The sequence below is a fragment of the Engraulis encrasicolus genome, chromosome 22, assembly GCF_034702125.1.
Source record: "Engraulis encrasicolus isolate BLACKSEA-1 chromosome 22, IST_EnEncr_1.0, whole genome shotgun sequence".
Classification (NCBI taxonomy): Eukaryota; Metazoa; Chordata; class Actinopteri; order Clupeiformes; family Engraulidae; genus Engraulis; species Engraulis encrasicolus.
In genome coordinates, this window is record NC_085878.1 from 15,958,240 (window position 1) to 15,978,831 (window position 20,592).

The following is a 20,592-nucleotide window of genomic DNA, read 5'->3' on the forward strand; positions in this document are numbered from 1 at the left end:
TGGTGTGTATGTCTGTGTGCGCTCAACTGTGCACGCATATGCGCATATGGGTGTGTGCACTCAAGTGTGTGCGAATGTGTGAGGAACTGCACATACTGCAGCGTATTGCATATTACAGCACCGTGGGATTCCAATCAGTCAGTGCTCTGGCCTGTTGCCAGGCGGTATTATGGGATGTCTGAGGTAGTGTGTGCGCTGAAGTCTGGCCCACAGATGACAGAAGGCTCGGAGCCGAGCCGAACCGAGCGGAGCAGGGGCCCGGGCATCGGGGCTCAGAGCCCCGCGCTGTTGTGTTCAAAAGACGTCAGAGATATTTGTTCCCATCATGATGCCTTCTCTGTGACTAACAAGCTAAAGGCGGTGGGAGAGCACCGCGTGGCTTGCTTTTTGAGACATTGTTCTGCTTATTTAGTGAAGTTGGCCCGGTCGCATATGTGGCTCCCTACCATGTAAGATTATACAATGTATTCAGAGGATGACAAATGTGTGTGTGTTTTGATTTACGGGCTAACAGGGGACGATGACTAATTATCTTATTTACAATTTGTCACCAAGTGGGCTGCGGCAGCTCTTGTCTTACAAACCCAAGCCTTTGACCACATGCTGTAGACTACAGTGTACAGTGTAGAGAGTACAGTATTTTAAAGGATTTTTTTTTCAGTGTAGGCAACTTAAAATGGAACCATAAGGGGATGCCTTAGATGACTTCTCCTGAGTTATAGGCCCCCCTTCTCCAATCTGTTAACTTGGCTGGAGCGCTCCAATCTGATGTCCTCAGATGTACTTAAAAACGCCTCAACTGAGGTTATGGCAGCCTGGAAGCCCCGCAATGAGGAGTTTATCCCCCCTTAATACTCGTGCAGCTGCTTCTCTCAGTGTCTTATATAATACTGTACATGGTTGAATCCTGCTCTTGTGTTCCCCACAAGTTCTCATGAAGGTTTTTTTTTTACACCGCTTGTGAACATGGCCACTCACAGTACAGGCTGTATAGGAGAGTGGTGATACAGTAAATGGATGTGAACTGAAAACGGGTAACATTCTTGTTACAGTTAATAGATATCAAAGCCCTCGTCTAGTGATGAAGTTCACATGTTAAGTTCTTCACCAGATGAGTGCCTTGATATCTATAAAGTTCTGGAAAAAGCACCATCTGACAAAAAAAAGTTGTTCATTCCGGGTAATGCTCCAACTGAATAAGTTTTAACGTTCTTGTAAAGAAAGAGCTGGTGGACATTGCAGCTTAATCATTTGTGTCTTTTTCTGCAAAGAAGAGATTGACTTATCAGTGCTGCACATATTTAGTCCTAGTGTTAACTTTATTCAACCCTTGTTCAACCAGGAACCTTCTTCCAGGGAGTCCTGGCCAAGAGTGGAAGGCAGCAGGTTAAAAACTAAAAGAAAATATTAACCTTCTTGTTGCATCGGGCTTGTGTTTGTCCTCGCAGGACTTCAGGGAGAAGAACACTGACCACATGCGTCCGGACATCGTGGCGCTGCTGAAGAGCAGTAAGAATGCCTTCATCGGAGGCCTGATCGGCATCTACCCCGTGGCCACCTTCCGCTGGGCCGTGCTGCGCGCCTACTTCAGGGCCGTGGTGGCCTTCCGCATGGCTGGCAAGAGATACACGGAGAAGAAGAGTGGTGAGTTCCACACTAGAGTCCTTCAAGACTCTTGTTTTGTCGTCAAAGAGGAACAGCATCTGTCATATGAGTGTAGAAATTGGAAATGGGATCGGAAGGATGTGTTAAAGCAATTACCTGCATTTCCTCAAATAATAGCCAGGGCTACTATTAACAGAAATAGTTTGGACCCGGCTACAAATAAGGGCAGGCTTCAATTTGGGACGGGCAACTAAAAGAGGCATTTTTTAATTAATGAATAATCGTTTCAAACCAGGTTGCTGAAAGAGCCAGGGCACTATTTGGGGCCAGGCTATAAATTGGTTAAATATGGGTATTTTGACAGGTTATGTGTTTTGTTCATTCATTTCATTTGGCTTAAGAGCAGCTCTATACAATACATTTAAGTGAATACATAGAATCCCCCACTGTGTAGTATGTAATGTAGAGTCTGGGCGTGAGCCGTGAACATATTGTATGACCACACCACAGTTGACAGATTTGCACAGCCAGCTGTTCTGCCAGCCTGCAAATAAAAAAATTGTTCACAGACCACCAAGCACAGTACCCAGCAAACCCAGCTAAGAAACAATAAGCATGCTGGATCCAGTTATTCACGTTTTTTTGTATATGTGTGGTTTGTCTGTATAGGTGACTAAGATGCCTTTCTCTGAAGTAGTTTAAGTGTGTGTGGCTGAGTGCGTGTGTGCGTGTTTGTGTGCATTTAGTGTATCATACGACTTTCTACCATTAGTGGCCTTCGATTTTTTTTTTAGACCCTGTCGCTTTGGCTCTCAGATTGCCTTGACTTCCTCTCAGCTCTCTTCTCAGCTTCCACCTCTCTGACTGCACTGAAGACTAATTTCAGTCATTCTGGATGAAGTCCACCTTGCAGGCAAAAAACCCCAGGATAAGAGTCCTGGACCAGATTGTGATAGGACGCGATAGCATAGCATCTTCAGCTTTTCGGCTGAAGAGGCCAGATTTAGAGGGGTGTAATGTATATTTATGAATGCTAAAAATAGAGAACTTTGCAGTCCCCAGTTGAATCTGTTTTGACACCAAGACAAGGAAATGCTATGAGTCTGCATACAATTAAACTGATCCCCTACCCATAGTGCAAACAAACTGCCGTAATGAGAAGAACTCCGTATCCCCAGAACATCCTATACTAACGTGCTAATTTGACCTTGCGCGTTGTTTTTACAGGGGTTGACGCTCAGATATCTGATGGTAGTTAAAGCATCCCCAATTGAATGTGTTCACACACACAGACCTAATTTAATCACATCAAGGGGGACCCCCCAACCTCCTTTCCTTAAGTCATAACAACCCTGTCAACCAAAATGGGGGCCCCTCAGGGGCCTCTGAGAACACATATTACAGGTGAGCTCATTGGTCTAAAAATAGTGGAGGTCAGAGAAGTTCTCTCCTCGTAGCGGGGAAATGCAACCTGTCAGAGTCACTTAGAACACCTATGGGCCCAAAATGACCTGAATTAGGAACGTGGTGCAGCGATGCCAGTTTGTTTTTCTCCACCTCTTGGAAAGCCCCTGAGGGGGCTATTTTCTCTTCATAGATGGCCGCTCCTCTTACTACTCCTCCCTGTCTAATCTGTCTTTCTCTCTCTCCCTCTCTCCCTCTCTCTCTCCCTCTGTCTCTCCCTTTGTTCTGTTTTGTTTTCTCTTCCTGTCTTTTTTGCTTCCCAAGGGCATGATGATTCGGCTCCATGTGCAGTGTTGAAAAGTGTGGATAGTTTTAGCTTTCTGCATCATCCTGTGCATCAGAGAAGCTTAGAGATCCTGCAGAGGTGCAAAGAGGAGAAGTACAGTAAGGCTGCAACCCCCCTTCACTTCTTCTGTCTGTCTGTCTGTCTGTCTGTCTGTCTCTGTGTTCTGTGCTGTGTATTGGTCTATCTTGTCTTGTTGGTTTGTCTGTTGGTCTGTCAGTCTGTATCTTTCCGTGTTGTGCCTGCCTGCCTGCCTGTCTGTGTCTGTTTGAAGTCTTTGCCCTAGTTCCATTTCTCGATTTCTACTGTACGCGAGGGGGGAGGAGGGGGATCACAAAGCATCAGCTCATTTCTCACACTCACTCTTGGAGAGAGAGAGAGATAATCACTCACTCTCAGAGAGAGAGATGGAGAGAGAGCATCGCTCACTCTCTCCCTGTCTAATTTATGAAAATCCTCAGTCACATCCGTAATTGATGACCCTGCTTGACATTCATCGTATTTTTCCACATTTCTCCCGTTGGCGGTAGCAGGCAAATGCCGACCCTCATGACTAGATGATTAAAGCGGTTGGCGGAGATGAGACTGGAAGCAGCACGGTCTGACTGACTGTGGAGGCTGATGCCAAGTGGTTCTCTTTTCCTCCCCTGCCTCCCTCTCTCTCTCTCTCTCATTTTCTCATCTTTCCCTCTTACGTTTCTTATCTAGTCCATTTGTCTAAGTTGAAAAGACCTGCATGTTTTTTTTGCCCGTTGTCTGTTTGTCTGTCCTCATCTCCCCTCCGCTTCCCACTCAGTAGGCTGCTGTTTGGGGACCGCTTTGCCCGATGTGCCCTCTGCCACTGTCTGTCTCTGACTAACACATCAAGCTGCACTACTAACACTCCACTCAACCTCAACGACGACACCCTTCTATGTCAAACCCACCCGCTCCCACAGCGCAAAATCACCAAAAAAAATGTCTACATTTGGAACACACACACACGCTACACACACACACACACACACACACACACACGCTACACACACACACACACACACACACGCACACACACAAGTCTCTCCCTTCAACACTGGGCGTAAGCTTCAAGGGTGTTTTCCTTGTTATTTGTGGCTTATTTTATTTTGTATTTTTTATCTATTGGTGGTACAAATGTGATTTTGTGTGATTGTTTTGTTTACCGGTCCCGTGATGCCAATGAACATAATCTTCTTGAGAACAAAACATGTTGAATGTTTTTTTAACCATTGTTCTCCAGTATATGCACTAGTGGAAAACCTTAAAAGTTCTCTTCATCTGGGGAAAAAGTGGTGACATTTGTTTGTTTATACCCTGTTTCATCAGATATTTCATCTAATCAGTGTGTCGTGGTGAATAATTTGGTGATAAATTAAGTAACACAGGCTCACACAACACATACAGTACACACATGCACACATACAACTAACAGCAGGATCAAAGATGGCGGCTGAAGTGGAAACACATTAGTATGTGAAACCCTATCCATCTATCTCTCCATCTATCTGGGCCATAAGATGACAGCAGATGGATCACAGTAATTATAGCTCGCTCAAGACATATCGTAGCCCTCCACTAAGCAGTGATATCATCTCTTGGCCTGTCCTCAATGTTGATTGCTACCAGTAGAACAAAAAGACCAAACATGTCTCCAGAGACGTAGAGTACAGTACAATACATTACAGTACATTAAATGCAGTATAGTACGTACTACATACAGCAAGGGCCTGCGCTAGAACAAACACTCTCTGTCTCATCCTCCATCTTTGCTGCATCCTAGTCATCTCCCTACTCCCCAGTGAGAAAGGATTACAGTGGTGTATGGGGTGTCCCTTCTGTGGTGTGTGCGTTCGGCCCGTGCGTGTTCTGTGTTTGGTTCTGGGTGTGTGGGTGGGTGAGTGTGCATTTGCGTGTGTGTTTGTGTGCGTGCGTGTTTGGGTGTATGCTTGGTTGTGTGTGTGTGTGCATGATTGTGTGTTGTGTTTGCTCCATCTCTGTGTATGAGATGTTGTGTTTGTGTGTGTGTGTCCTCCACAGCAGGCGTGACGAGGAGAACTCCCCGCACTCCCCTCTCCGACCTGCAGGGGAGCAACACGCTCCACGAGCGACCACCACGGTAAGACATTCATCAAGATGGCGACACCTTTGCATAGCTCTCAAAGGCTACATCCGAAAGTCCCTCCTGCCTTCCTATGTAGAAGGCAAAAAACAAGGAATCGACTATGTAGTGCATCCGAATACCTTAGGAGCTTTCAACCAGGAGGTGAATGGTACTCGGATGACTTTCTATACCCGATTATATTTGCAGTACACAAATGATGGTTACTTCTCTACTACCTCGCTATACCAGAGGTCCGCGGGAGGTCTGCAACTGTATGGTCACTGGTCATTAGTGAGACCAATACGGTTCACAGGCCATGTAAATGGTGGTGCTGTATGTACTACAGTACTTACAGATTGTGCTTCCTATTGGCTGGCTCTCTACATGGAAGCTACTGGTCAGGACGCCAAGTAGTAGATGCTGGTCAGGAGCCAGTGCCTACTATAGTATGCGTATGTGGTCTAAGATTCAGGATTTCATGAAGTACCTGTGAACTTGGCTATACCAGGCTTTTCTCCACATTTTCCTAAAGCTTTTTGGGGGAAATGCACATTGCCCAATGAATGGTTTCTTAAGTGGATCTCAATGCAGTGGTAATAGCTTTTTAAATATTCTCAAGAATGGCGCATTAAGGCAGAAAACGACTGATTTACTGTATCTAGGATTCCCCCCTTCTCCATAAATCTGTCGGTAAAGACTTACCATCTTCTTCTCCCGCTGATGATTGAGTTCTCTGGGTCAGGGTTCAGTGTGTCATCACCAGGATGCCAGCCCCCCCTGCCTGAAGTACACAAGGACTCAGGGAAACTGACAAGGGGGTCAGTTGTCCCGGGCCCAAGGAGAGAGGGGGGCCAGAATTGGTTCCTCATTACATTCCATGTTTTGGGTGAGGGGGCCCTTTCAGATGACTTTGTCCCGGGCTCAGCCAAAGCTGTCAGCTGCCCTGCTAGGACTTATAGCGAGTTAGGAGCTAAAGGCCAAAGGAAGCTCAGGGGTGGAGGGAGGCCATCCATTCACCCATCCTTCACCCATCCTTCACCCATCCTTCACCCCACGCCTGCCCTGACATCCGTGGGGCTGCGATCCTGTGTCCACAACGTGGAAGGAAGCAGCCATGTGACTTACTCACTTCACTTCCACATGCATTAGGAGTTGAAGACCACATATAGCCCAGGGGGTGTGGTGGAGGCTGTCCATCGTTCACCCACCCACCACCACTCAGCCCACACCAACCCTTCCCTCTGTGGGGGTTTTGGGGTAGGGTGGGTTACCGTGCGCTTGCATGGTTTAGGCTGCCATGACTTATACTCTCAGTTGCCACGTGTGTTGGGAGTTGAATGCAAGAGGAAGCAGAGGATCAGGCCATCCACTCATCCACCCATCCTTCATCCATTCCTCACCCGACACCAACCCTCCCCTCTGTGGGGTTGCACGGGTGGGATGCAGTCTTGTGTGCGTGCGTGCATGCGTGCGTGCGTGCGTGCGTGCGTGGAAAGGAGGCAGTCATTACTTACTCACTGTAGCCGCCATGCCGGCCGCTGACCCCCTCGCCGCCCACAGGGCTCTCCCCCGCGAGGGAGCCTCATATTTCCTTTAATGACCCCACCATGGCATGGGATTACAGATGGATGTGCCTGCTGCCCAGACAAGTGGCAAGGTTCTGTCTCGCACAACAGCGCCTTTGTCTGCAGGCCCACGGGACAATGCTGTAAAGTTCGCCTAATATGATTTCCAACTACCCCCCCCCCCCTCTCTCCAACAAGCCCTCTGTCCCTCGATACACACATGCACATGTGCACACACACACACACTCACACAGACATATGCGCACACCCATGCATACGCGCGCAGGCACGTACACACACTTGCACATACATATTCTCTACACACACACACACATATGCTCCATGCAGTACAACACACACATGCGCACGCACACACACACACATACACACACACTTACTTCCATATATGCAGCGCAAGCAGACTTGCACACTCTTTCCGTGTTACCAAGTGACCAGTTTAACAGCCCCCCACCCCCACCCCCCCACCACCCTCCCTGCAGCTGCTTCCGATGTGATGTCAGGTTGCAGCTATGCAGAGCCAGGAGAGGAGAGGAGAAGACAGCCCCCCCCAGCTCCCCAGCCCCCAGCCCCCGGGGCCTGCTAAACACTTGGCCCTCTACAGGGGTCTCCGCAGACATACACTTACTGTCCGACCGGCATCCTGCATGTCTGCTACACACTCATATAAACACACACACACACACACACACACACACACACACACACACACATACACATACACATACACATACACATACACATACACATACACATACACATACACATACACACACACACACACACACACACACACACACACACACACACACACACACACACACACACACACACACACACACACACATACAGTATACACACACATATACACACACTCGCGCACACACACACACACACACACATACACACACTCGCAGACACAGATGTACACACACTCGCAGACACAGATGTACACACACTCGCAGACACACATGTACACAGTCCCCATCCCCCACACATCTTCCAGTTCGCCCCCCATCCTCCCTTCTCTTTAAATTATAACCAGTCTCAGCTGGACCGCAGCAGGGCCCCACTGTGGAAGTAAATAGAAATTTCGGAGGACTTTGACGTGTTGCTGGAAGGAAGCCCCCCCATGTCATCCCTCCACCCCCCCCGCATGGTGCATGGATGTTGTCTCTTGTCTCCTGGATGTGTCTGTTTACAGGAAACGCATCACCCGTTCATCATTGTGAGGGATATGGAGGATATCACATTTAATTGAGTACGTTCTTCTTCGTTTGGCAACGAGCAGTCTGGACTGATTTGTCTCCTAGCTGCACATTTCACGTTCAGTATTTTTGTTTTGGTTTGAGAGGCTCTGTTTTCATTGCCTTGACACGTGCATACTTCACTTCATGCATCAGATGATGGTGGGCTAAGCAGAGCATTCTCTCTCCACCCGCTGATGGCAGTTACCAAGGGGTTTGACAGAAGCAGTGGCTTGAGCCACTCAATATCTCCACTCATCCCAACAGGGGCACCAGCGGGACTCTGGAATGTGAGGAAAATGTTGATTGAAATGTTTACTCGCCTCCACTCGATCTCTCCCCATAATCCCTTCCACTGGAGCAGGGGAAGCCTCGACAGATCCACTGTGTGTGTGTGTGTGTGTGTGTGTGTGTGTGTGTGTGTGTGTGTGTGTGTGTGTGTGGGTGTGGGTGTGGGTGTGGGTGTGGGTGTGGGTGTGGGTGTGGGTGTGTGTGGGTGTGTGGGTGGGTGGGTGGGTGGGTGGTTGCACAGGTCTTTCTGCTCTGGCCCCCACAATCTGCTGCTGGACGGGACGGGGTGGGGTTGGTTATTTATCGGCTGTGTGCTCAGCATCCTAACGCATGCCAGGAACTTAAATCACCAGAGCTGAACTCCGCTGCCTGTTATTGTTTAAAATAATATTCCTCTTGCCTGGGCTGGAGCTGGAGCTGGAGCTGGAGGTCCCTGCTGTGTCACCCAGGCACCTCTGGGTATCCAAATCCACTGGTTCCACACCGCAGCCGTGCAGAAATGCCCCTTTTTGTCCGAACCCAACATTGCCTTCAAAGGTCAATAGAGAGAGTAGTAGTCATTTACTATGAGGCAAGTTTTCTATTCTGGACTTGCGAGCGTGTCTGGCTGTGTGACTATGTACAAAACAGAGGGAAAATATTTGCGAAATGCGAGACAAGTCTATCTCAGTCCTTTTTTTAAGGTTTCGCCACAAAAGAAAATATTGCCGGATTCTTGGCATGGAGTTTCACGTCGTTAAAACGGCAAAGCGGCGCGCTAAGACCTCCCTGCTGCTGGTGTTTTAACAGCCTCAGCACCACAAACAAGCTCATGGCTGTCTGACATAAGCCCGTAAAAGTGGAAACAAACGCCACCTAAATTAAAACCCCCTTCATCCCTCTTTACTCCTTACTTTTTAAAAACCCAAAAGAGCCCCAGAAGTCCAAAAAGCGCCAAAAGGTAGAAAGTGTAACGCGTGTCCAGTTCTCGGCGCATTAAGAGCAACTGCATAAAACTCCATCATAATATTTCAGCACGTTTTTAAGAACCTGTTTGTAATGAGTTAGTCTAACTCGCCGTGAAACTCAAGTGAGATATATCACTGCACCTCGGAGCAGAGTGGACTACACTGGAATCCCGACTGCTAGCAGATGTATGCTCTCACCCTCTGGAACTGTGTGTGTGGCATGGCCACTGGAGAAGGTATAAATCATTGGTCCAAGCTGAAAAACACCCAGGGCCTGCTTAACTCTGTGTTATTTTTTTTCTTCTTCTTCACCTCTTGACGAATCCAGTCTGTTCTTTTCCCCTCCGCAAAGGCCACAAAATGTTTTTAGTATTTTTTTTCTCCGTTATTTAATGTTGTTTTATTTTGCCCCGTTCCCCGGTGGTTTGGGGTTTTGCACGTTGGGGTCAACCTCTGTAACCACCCCTCAGAGGGTTTGTGTTTTCAGTTTGTGCTTTTCCAGCCACTGGACTTGCTCGGGCCAGGGCTGCACCTGGAAGTCAGAGCGTACAGTATTGTGGCGGTGGATTAGGTGCTGGGAATAGTGTACGTCGAGGAGAGTACTTCATGCGCTCTGTTTATTCATAAGTAACTCCTCGTACCGTAAATTCTCACCCGTGACGTAAATGGCGTGAGGCTGTTGAGTGCGTCCTGGCAAGGTTATAACTTATTTCAGGATTTCTGTTCACTCGAGCCCGTAATGTCAATGCATTTATCAACAGGGCTCTCCTATATCTAGCATAGATTACACTCGGCACCCCGCTAGTATGACTCTCTATGTGAAACGAATGCAAGTCACTAATCGCAGTAGGCATAAGTGCAAGACCACTAAATCTCCCTTGTGAGTGTCTGGTATGCTAAGGACTGGAGCCGCATTGAGTATGTATTGAACACCGTGTTCTTATTCTGTCCTGCAGGGAGGGCTGGAACGGACGTTCTCCGATGCAGAGCCGGCTCTCGTCCACTGGCTCCGGGGGATCGGAAGAGGATGGCATCTTTGTCAACTCCACTAGCAGCAAGCTCCTGGAGAGAGCTCATGGCATACTCATGTAAATAAATACATCTTTTAGGGCTTTTGTGCCTGTATTATTTGGGCAGGGCAGTGGAGAACAGACAGGCAATGGTTTGGAGAGAGAGATGGGTAAGGAACAGGAAATAACCCAGGTTGGATTCGAACCTAGATCTCTGGTGTGACAGTATGGCTATTGGAGTAGTGGTTCAAATGGCTAAAGCACCAAACATTTTCACCTTTTCACTTATGTTTTTGCCAGGTATTCTCAAAACCTACTGGCACAGTACAGAGTTATTATGAAAAGTCAAGATGAGACTTGATTTCCATTTCAGTGCAATTCCATGATTGGGAGGCTGTAAGAGGTTACATATTGACAGTTGTTTTCATTGCTGTTTTCATCATTTGTGTGTGTGTGTGCGTGTGTGTGTGTGTTTTCCTCACCAACAGGAGGAATAAGAATTACAAGGCGAAGCCAAGTCTTCCAAAGGTGAGTGCCGATGCTCATCATGCAGACTGTACTGTATGTACAGTACGTGCTACAAAACTACCATTGGCTCATTGTGACGGGCGGCTAACCATTGTCCTTTTGTATCCCTCTGCAGCACTTGCTGGATGTCAAATCTCTCAAGTACCTGAGCAATCTCACACTCCACGACCGCATCACCAAATCCCTCCTGCATCTTCACAAGAAGAAGAAACCACCCAGTATCAGTGCCCAGTTCCAGGTTCGCCTTGTTTTTTTCTTCTTTTCATTGTTTTCCTGTCTTTTCATGTTTTTTCCCTCTTGACCTCATGAAATGCATAAATGGTATTCATTTGTGTCAAAGCTAATCAAATATTCATGTCTCTTGACCTTGTTTCGTCCTCCTTCTGTTGTGGAAGTCTTTGACATCCCTTATTCATGTACCCAAAAAAGCCTGTGACAAATTTGACATTTTAATGCAAGGTCCTTCTAATAGCTGAAACCGAAATCAGACCTTAAACGCAGTTGTTGTTTTTTTTTTAAAGCAGGCTTCTAACAGCTTCATGTTAACTATGTGTCCTTCCAATCCCCACCCTTCTGCTGTGTCCTCACGTCCCTGTCTGCCCGCAGTCCGGTCACTCGCCGCACTCTGGCCGGCTCTAATTCGCATAAAAGCCAAACAAAGAGTTGCGAGCGATGGCGTCATGTCTGCTTTTAATAGCGCCGATGGCTTTAGCGGTCCAAACAAACTGCAGCCTTCTGCCTCAATTAGCCCCCTTTCTCCACACCCCTCTCCCTCGTCTTGCTCCCAGACTTCGACAATGCAGTGTGAGGAGACTGAGGAGGAGGCCGTGGCCTAAAGAAAAGACAGGCTGTGCTTAAAACAATAGACCTCCTTTTAGATCTGTGTATATATAGACTCGTTATCGAGTGTGGAGATCTGTCACCCTCGCAATCATCACCCACGCACAATGATATGTGGTTAGAGGTTGCTTGACAGGTTTTTGGAGAAGTATAAAAGCGAGCCCTGAGAGGCCAGTTTTCTTTGGATGCCTCACTAAACTGTGGGCATAACTTGCTCCCAACACATAATTATTAGATTATAAAAACATCTACATCAGGCCCTGTATCTCAAGCTAGACTTTCCGATGGTCCAGTTCTTTCCCTCCCATAGGCCTACCGAACCCTTGTATCTCAAGCCGGGCTTTCCTTCTTTACTGTCCACAGCGAACTTCCAGAGATTTATTTAGCGGCGGTGGGAGCCTCCCATAGAGTAGTAAACATCTCCAACCTGTGTCCACCAGCAATGCCACAGAGCCGGATGGAACTCCCTCCCCCCACCCCCTCCCACCACAACACATGTTTAGATGAGCTCACTTTCCCCACATCCTGTTGTGTGTCTGATTGCTTTAATCTTCATGGGGGGAGAGAGAGAGAAAGTCGAATTCCTTACCACCACCATCACACACTTACAACAAGCCCATGCCTTCTTCCTTTCTTTCTCCTCCGCTTCCTTAAGTGATTGTTGTGGTGCCTACCTCCTCAGCCACATGCCTCTATTCCCCCTTTATCAAGAATTACATTTTGGTTTTGTTGTAGCAACTGTAAATAAATGAACACGCCTGATCACGGGCCTCTGTTTGTTTTCTTTTCTATTTGTAGGTGTCTCTAAATAAGCTGATGGAGACCCTGGGTCAGTCCGAGCCCTACTTTGTAAAGTGCATCCGTTCAAACGCAGAGAAGGTAACCGTGCGTGCTGTAGTGGCACCTTTGATGTTGTATGATGCATTGTGAATAATTTATGAGTCACGAGCAGCTTGGGTTAAATGTTAACAGATTGCATCTGTCCAGCCATGTCTGTGTGTATGTGTGTGACTTTGTGCCTGTGTCTATTAGGGCTGTAACGATATTGGATCGAACTGAGAAATCGAGATACACAGAGTTATGATACTGTATCGTGATATACGCCCTTTCAAAATGTTGCTGCCCAGAAGTCCAGAAAACAACCACATGATATGAAGTGATGGTGCTTCCAAGCTTCAAATCATTATCACTATTTTATTTAAACTTGTAAAATGTATTAGTAGCCTCTTGTAACCTGTCCTACATATAAACTATCACAGTTCTTATTCATACTTTTGTTTTATAATGTTGGCTATGTGAAATTGTGGGGTGTATCAAACCGTAGCTCATAAATCGTGATACGAACCGAATCGTGAGTTGAGTGTTTCGTTACAGCCCTAATGTCTCTGTCTCTGTGCAGCTTCCCCTGCGATTCAATGACGTCCTTGTCCTGAGGCAGCTACGGTACACAGGCATGCTGGAGACGGTGCGCATCAGACAATCAGGATACCCCATCAAATACACTTTTCAGGTGAGACCAGACCACAGCACGCCACACTACACATCATCAACCCTGCGCCCTGGGGACACCCCACTACTCATGCACATTGTAATAAGAAAGCGCCGACCACCCGCCTTGAATACCGTAACCACACACACACACACACACACACACACAGACACACACACACACAGAGGAACGCATCTGCACGCACACAGAAAAGAATTTTGGCAAGATAAAAACTGGAAAGTGATCACCCTTTGGCAGCGTTGTTCATTTGTAAGAAATGCATTATTACGACGCCACAGCAAGAAGGGCCATGCTGATCCGGTGTCGTCATGCAACTTGGTACCAGTTGAGATGCTGCATTGGCCATGGCCACGCATCTGGAGGGCTTCTCGGATGAGATGTCCCAAAGCCACTGTTGTTTTTTGGGTTTTGGATTCTATTTCAGAATTCTGGAATGTGGGTCTGGGAGCCAACTAGCCAGCACGAAACCGTGTTACTCTATGCTAATTTGCCCTGAGCCCTGTAGGATGAAACCAACGTATGAGTGATTCAGAGCGTGCATGCACCGAGGCAGACGTCAACGGACGCACACATGCACACACACGCGCACACACACATACACACACACATACACACACACACACACACGCACACACACACACACGCGCGCGCGCGCGCACACACACACACACACACACACACACACACACACACACACACACACACACAGGGTGTGGAGACGTTGATGCAATTTCCTCCGCTCCCCCGCCGTATCCTTGGCATTCGCGCACTTTGAATCATTGTTTCCTAATGACTGGGCGACGCGTGCTTTGTGATTCTGGCCCGTTGTTACCCAACAACTCTTTTCCCCCCCTTAAATTGTCTTCATTTACTTAGCGGATGAAAGCATGTCTCTGTTGAAGCTCCCCACCCCACCCCAAATTCCCCATCCTTCTAAACATATTAAGAATTGCGGGGGCGATTTCTATGACAGTGATGTGAGGACAACTTGCTCACCTGGGAGAGAGAGTTTGGTGTGCCGACAAGAAAGGCCCCCTCTATCGTCTGGCCAGCAAGTGGGCTATTATAATTATATAAACACAGTCTCTATTTCCCATGCCACCCCCCTGTCCCCATAATTGCCTGGTGTTTGGGAGGAGGGTGCCGCTGCACTGCTAGTTTTTTGGGGAGGTACGGCCCTGTTTCTTGGCCTCCGTCCGTCATACCCAGACTGCACCACTACTCGGCTGGATGTCTGCTGATGAAACTCCCAAGCAATTCTCACTTTTCATGAGCTCATCCGATTACTGAAAGATTAGCTGGTTTGTCTCATACTGTTGTGTCTTTGTTTTTTCGTGTGTGTTTTTGTGTGTGTGTGTGTGTTTGTGTGTGTGGTAGGACTTTGCACGTCATTTCCATGTGCTATTACCCGAGGGCTCCCGCACCACCCAGGAAAGCATCAAGGAGTTCCTGTGCCAAGCCGACCTCGCCCCGGACACCTTCCAAGTGGGACACTCAATGGTATGGAGTGCAACAATCCCTGACAGAAAGACGCTGTATTGAAATGAGTAATAAGAGAAATGAGGTCTAGTGCTTGTGCTGGGCTAGTTTTATTTACTTTGTAAACAGTATCATTAAATGTATGAAAAGAGAACGGTGTCCGTGCCCTAAGACACAAGCATAGTAGTACTACAAAGGGCCCTTTCTCTCCCACAAACTCACACAGATACAGATGCACAGAGACCCACATATACATACAGCTCAGACACACATGGATCTATTGTGTAGATCTTTGGGATGGCATACAGGACAGTGGCCCCCCTCAAACTACGATTTAATTAGAGCATCATACCTTACATTCTCTGTGAACTGGTCAGGATATAACATCGCCCCCTCATTCTTGTGTGTGTACTTGTGTGTATGTCTGTGTACGTTTGCCTGAGTGTGTGTGTGTGCCTGCGTCATTGTGTATGCCTGTGTGCCTGCATGCACACGTGTGTGTGTCTGTGTGTGTGTGATTGGATACGTGTATGTGTGCGTGTATCTACCGGGTATGTATAAATGCTGCATATATCTGTGTGTGTGTGTCATGTCGTGTGGTATGGTAGGTGTTCCTGCGGGAAGCTGCGCGTCTGCGCCTGCAGGACATGCTCCATCAGGAGGTGGTGCGACGCATCGTGGCCCTGCAGCGCCGTTTCCGAGCCACGCTGGAGAGGAGGCACTACCTCAAGATGAGACACGCCACCCGCCTCATCCAGGTAAGACCACCAGCCTCTGAGTTAACTATTGTAACAGGTAACTATTACTATTGTAACTATTGTTACTCCTGGTAAGATCACCGGCGTTGGAGTGACTTGGAGTCGCTTTCTTGTTGTTGTGAATTCTCCATCAGCAGTCACGTTTTTGTCCAGAGGTTTGACGTTTTCAAGGGGCATTGAAATTTTGACTTTATTACCAGGCCTGCCAATTCCGCTTACTATACGTGGATTTTTTTGAGCAGTTGCTTTAAATTTTGTACAGTTGGGGTTGTTTTTTTTTGGGCTTGTTCTTTTCAGGGTTGGGCTTGATGTTTGCTTTTGCTCTGCTGTTGATTTGAATGTATTTGGATGTTTGTAACTTAATATTTCTCAATGACTACTCTTTTTTTACTGATCCTTAGCCTACAACATCAAGTCCCACTCTCAAAAGGAACAAGTGATTAAATTTTGGTGGTGATCCAGATCACGATCCGGATCCAGGAATTTTTTAAAGATTCTTCACCATTCAACTGAAACTTTATGTGGTGGCATGTTGGGGGTTGGGGTGGGGGGTGGTTGGACAAGGGATGTTTCTGTGTAAATCTTGAAAAACAATAAAAATTGTCAATCATAAAAAAAGATTCTTCACCATTGCGGGATAGGGAATTTTGAAATTCCAGTTTCTAACTCCAAAAAAAGAAGGCAGAAAGACTTGAGGAAGGAGGTCTGCGCTCTCTGGGAGGTCTGCACTCTCTGAGTGCATTTCTAGTTCAAATTGTTTTCATATTTTTCTCTTGAAATGAGAAACACTGGAGTGGAAGCGATTCCATTTGTCCATCATTTGTTGTCATTTATTGAGAAAGGCATGTCACATGCTGACATTTATATGATTCTGATGTCATGCAACATCCTTGCCAGTGACATATTGTAACCTTCTGTCTTAATTTCTTGCACGTTTCATACTGCCCAAACTTGTTTCTCTTCACAAAATGTTGCTATAAATAACTGTGGTAAAAATCTGAGGGTTTTCTATTACCAAAATTGAATTGCACGGTCTGATGAAGATATTTATTGCACTGGTCTGGGGGATTCATTTCACGAAACAATTTTTTCCCATGACTACAAATACCTCACCAAATTGATTTCTGAATTGAATTACTTGTCGTTTGATCCAGACCAGGCAGATTGTGGGATTTCTGATTGAACTAACCATACATAGATTTACACCAGATGAGTTACGCTTTTGCATCTCTTTTGCCAAGTGAAGTACTTCAGTTTGCCTAATGCAAAACAGAGTTTAATTTTAATTTTAGAGCCATTTTAAGTAACCTTTTTCATAGTCAAAGATGGGTCACCGCACACTGCTTGACTTAACCTACTTTATTTTTTAAAATATATATTTTTTAATGTTGTTTGTTTTTTGTTTTTTTGTAGCAATGGTGGAGAGGGTGTCTGGCCAGGCATGCTGATGAAGAGGAGGAGGAAGATGAGGAGGATGAAGTTGACCCAGCTGTCCAGCAGGGGGCAGCAGTATGCCTTCAGGCCGCCTGGAGGGGCTACAGGGAGAGGAGAAGGCTGCTGCTCTGCAGGCAGGCAGCCTCCACCATCCAGAGGAGCTGGCGGCAGTGCCGTCACCGAAGAGAGGGAGCCGCATGCGTGGTGCAGGCCGCCTGGCGTGGCCACAGGGAACGCGAGAGCTACCGCAGGCTACGGCACTCCGTGCTGCTCATTCAGGCTGCCTGTAGGGGATTTTTGGCACGGCAGAGGTAAGCTAACTCCCCCTTCGGCATACAGGCCCACTTTTGTTTGCAGCCATTGTGAGGGGAAAGCGCAGGGTTCAGTTATTGGACCCTGAAATGGCTCAGCCTCTGGTTGGTTTCCAAAGTTTAAGAAAAAAAAGTGATTTGTTCAATAGCAACATTGCACAAACACTTCTAAGTAGGTGCCGTGTGCTCAGATAAGCAGTGAATATTTCTTCTGGGCACCACTCTGGGATTGAAAAACAGCTTTGCTACATTACCCCACCACAGTTTGTGGTTTTTGAGGCGTAAACTTAGTTTACAGTATAATTTATTTCACTTTTCCAACTTTTTGGGGGGTAATCATGACTTTTTTGCTCTGGCGTTTTACCCACCTCGTTCCGATTCTCTGTCTTCACTCAGATTCAGAGACTTGAAGGAGGAGAAGTTAAAAGAGCTTGAGCTGCTGAATGGACAGACGGAAAGCTTCTCGCCAGAGGAGGAGAAGCTGACGATCATGGGATTGGACCTTAGCACTTGGGAGGACCGCTCATGTGAAGAAAGGGAGATAGCTCTTCAGAGACTCAACAGTGAGAGCGAGACTTTGGTAGCAGAAGATGCGGCGGAAGTTTGTATTTCAGAGCTGCCCAGAAGCGATGATGCTTTGCAGAGGAGCCCGTTACACAGCATCGCCATCCGAGACCGGGCCAAGACGCTCGACCACGACTCCAGCCAGAAGACGAGAGCCAAGCGGGAGAGTCGCAGGATGAGGGAGCTGGAGCAGGCCAAGTTCAGCCTGGAGCTGCTAAAGGTCCGTTCCACGGGTGGAGCGTCTCCATCTGAGGAGCGGCGCTGGTCCACGGAGCTGACCACGGTGGAGGCAGGTGGCCTCCACTCACCTCAGGGTACGCCAGACAGCCAGAGCTCCAAGGGCAGCTTTGAACTGCTCAGCATGGACGAGTGTCTCAAGGACCGGCCAGCCTCGGCAGCAGACACTCCCATGGAGGAAGAAGCAGCTCCCACATCTCCGTCCCTGGGACCTCCGGAGCAACCCGACGTCTACCCCCTCAGTCCGCAGACTGCCAACCCACCGGAGCCAGCAGTGCCTGAAGCCCCCTCCTCCCCAGCTCCAGTGAAAGCAGAACCTGCCAGCCCGCCCACGGTCCTCCCCAAAGTGGAGAACTACCTCCCGACGTTCTATGTCCCCCCTGCAGATAGCAGTAGTATCTCTGCCGTCCCCAAGCCGCAGACTGCAGGGAAGAACCTGAAGGAGAAGAGGGAGTCTTCTCGCCGACCTGTGGTGGTTGTGATCAGCATGCAAAAGGAGACCGTCTTGGAGGAACCCACAAGTCCTCTAGTCAAAGACAGCTCTGCCCAGACCAGCGAGCCTCCCAGCCCTCTGCAGGTGGATGGCTCTGAGAACCAGCAGCATCCGCAGCAGCAGCAGCAATCACCCTCGGTCCTGGAGAGACTCGAGAAGCTAAATGAAGAGAAGGAGGAGCGGGAGAAGCACCAGCAGCAACAGCAGGAGCGCGAGATGATGGAGCAGATCCGCAAGCAGAAGGAGGTGCTCGAGCGCCAGCGCAAGCAGATCGCCCAGATCGAGCGGGAGATGTTCGAGAAGCAGCGGGACGAGGCCCAGCAGAAGATCGAGCAGAGCAGGCAGGCGGCGTTTGTCCCTGACTGGGACAGACGAGAGACTCCGGAGAGGAAACCAGACAGGCCCATGTCCCTGGATGTAGGCCACGTCCGAGCACCGAAGGCCGAGCCAGAGATCATCACCCTTCCAGAGCCTGGTGCACAGTTCCCTCCTGCATCCAAAGGCCAGGGCAAAGCTCCGGCACCGTTCTCCACGGTACGAGAGCGACCAAGGGACCGAAGGACTATGCCAGAGGGATGGGCACCTAAGCTAACTCTGGAATCTCGAGAGAGCACTGGAGCCAGGCAAAGAGCACCGAAGAAGGCCCACTCTCAGAGCATTAACATCAACATGACGGAGAGATCTGGAAACCTCTTCTTCTCACCCAAGGATAGGGTTTCCTTCACAAAGTAAGCGCCCATTTTAGTGTTTTCTTTTACTGTATCTGTCCCATCTCTTGAGTGTGTTACTTCACATTTTCCAAAGCTCACGTGTCCTCTCCTAACCTTAAATTGTGTTTAAAGGTTCGACAAAGACCGTGGTGGTCAGGAGAGGGCTGCAGCAAGCTTAAAGGAAACATCGTCTGGCTTCAGGAGCAAAGGAATGAAAGGAAGAGAGGTGAGTTGGGTAAATGGAAGAAGTACACTTACTGTACCATTCATTACATGGATCGGTTTTGTTTTGCATTCCCACTCACTTCGCCCTGAGCCATAAGCCTTTTGTTTTGTTAAATGGTCATGTTGGTTACTGTATTATTGGTAATTGGTCACTGTATTTAGGTAATTTTTTATCACTTTTTTTGTATCCAGGGAATAGAAAGAATTTTACATTTCACGTGATATAATTGCAGGCTGTCCTTCGCTGCATTTTAGACACACACACTTCATCTTTACACCTTGTTATCATCATGTCTTGGTCAAGCAGGTGGCTATTCCAGGCCATAGAAAGAAAGCCCGCATGGCACGGACGCGTTCCGACTTCCTCACCCGCGGCCCCGCCCCACAGGGCGAGGGCCAATCGGAGGAAGACGAGTGCGACGACCCTCCTCTCTCGCCCCGCCTGCCCCTGGTTGGCGAGCAGGAGGCAGAGGAGGGGGCCGCAGCGGCGGCGGAGGCGAGTCACAGTGACTCCGAAATGGTAATCGATCAGCCAGAGGACACTTTAACTCGAGCTTTGAAGGCCCCCCCTGCCTCCGCCTGCCGGACCTGAGCTCACTTGTCAATGTGCCTCTTTTTTCAGCTAACCTCTTCGGCCAGCCGCCTGATTACATAGTACCGCCTCTGCTGACTAACACTCCACCATCCCCCCCGTCCCCCGTCCCCCGTCCCCCTCGCTCCGTGTAGTAGAGCTTTGACACGTTTCCGTCTTTTCAAATGGGGAAACTTTGTGTCGATCACATCAGCCTTGCTCTGCCATGGCACCACGATCAGAAGCACTGCTGTTTTGAGATGGCTGGTGTCATTGCGGAAGACCTCCTCTGGTTTAAGCGGATGAGATGCCATTTTTTCCCCGAATTACAGAAATAACCCACACAATGTTCTTTACTCTTTCATCACTGTAGTTATAACATA

At 48.1% G+C, this 20,592-nt stretch overlaps 1 protein-coding gene across 7 annotated transcripts in view; it reads left to right on the top strand.

Annotated features, from left to right (window-relative positions):
- Positions 1-20,592, top strand: part of myo9aa (myosin IXAa) — a 139,923-nt gene that overhangs the window by 97,993 nt on the left and 21,338 nt on the right. For 3 of the 7 annotated variants that reach the window (XM_063188871.1, XM_063188874.1, XM_063188875.1), the window contains 14 exons: positions 1,449-1,644; positions 3,334-3,453; positions 5,408-5,486; positions 10,496-10,627; positions 11,038-11,077; positions 11,193-11,315; positions 12,716-12,796; positions 13,317-13,427; positions 14,805-14,927; positions 15,515-15,664; positions 17,078-17,409; positions 17,806-19,431; positions 19,546-19,639; positions 19,943-20,158. In XM_063188871.1, coding sequence (XP_063044941.1) covers positions 1,449-1,644; positions 3,334-3,453; positions 5,408-5,486; positions 10,496-10,627; positions 11,038-11,077; positions 11,193-11,315; positions 12,716-12,796; positions 13,317-13,427; positions 14,805-14,927; positions 15,515-15,664; positions 17,078-17,409; positions 17,806-19,431; positions 19,546-19,639; positions 19,943-20,158 — 3,423 coding nt within the window. The remainder of the gene's footprint in view (positions 1-1,448; positions 1,645-3,333; positions 3,454-5,407; positions 5,487-10,495; positions 10,628-11,037; positions 11,078-11,192; positions 11,316-12,715; positions 12,797-13,316; positions 13,428-14,804; positions 14,928-15,514; positions 15,665-17,077; positions 17,410-17,805; positions 19,432-19,545; positions 19,640-19,942; positions 20,159-20,592) is intronic. The other 4 variants (XM_063188873.1, XM_063188872.1, XM_063188877.1 and 1 more) reach the window with 4 other exon arrangements.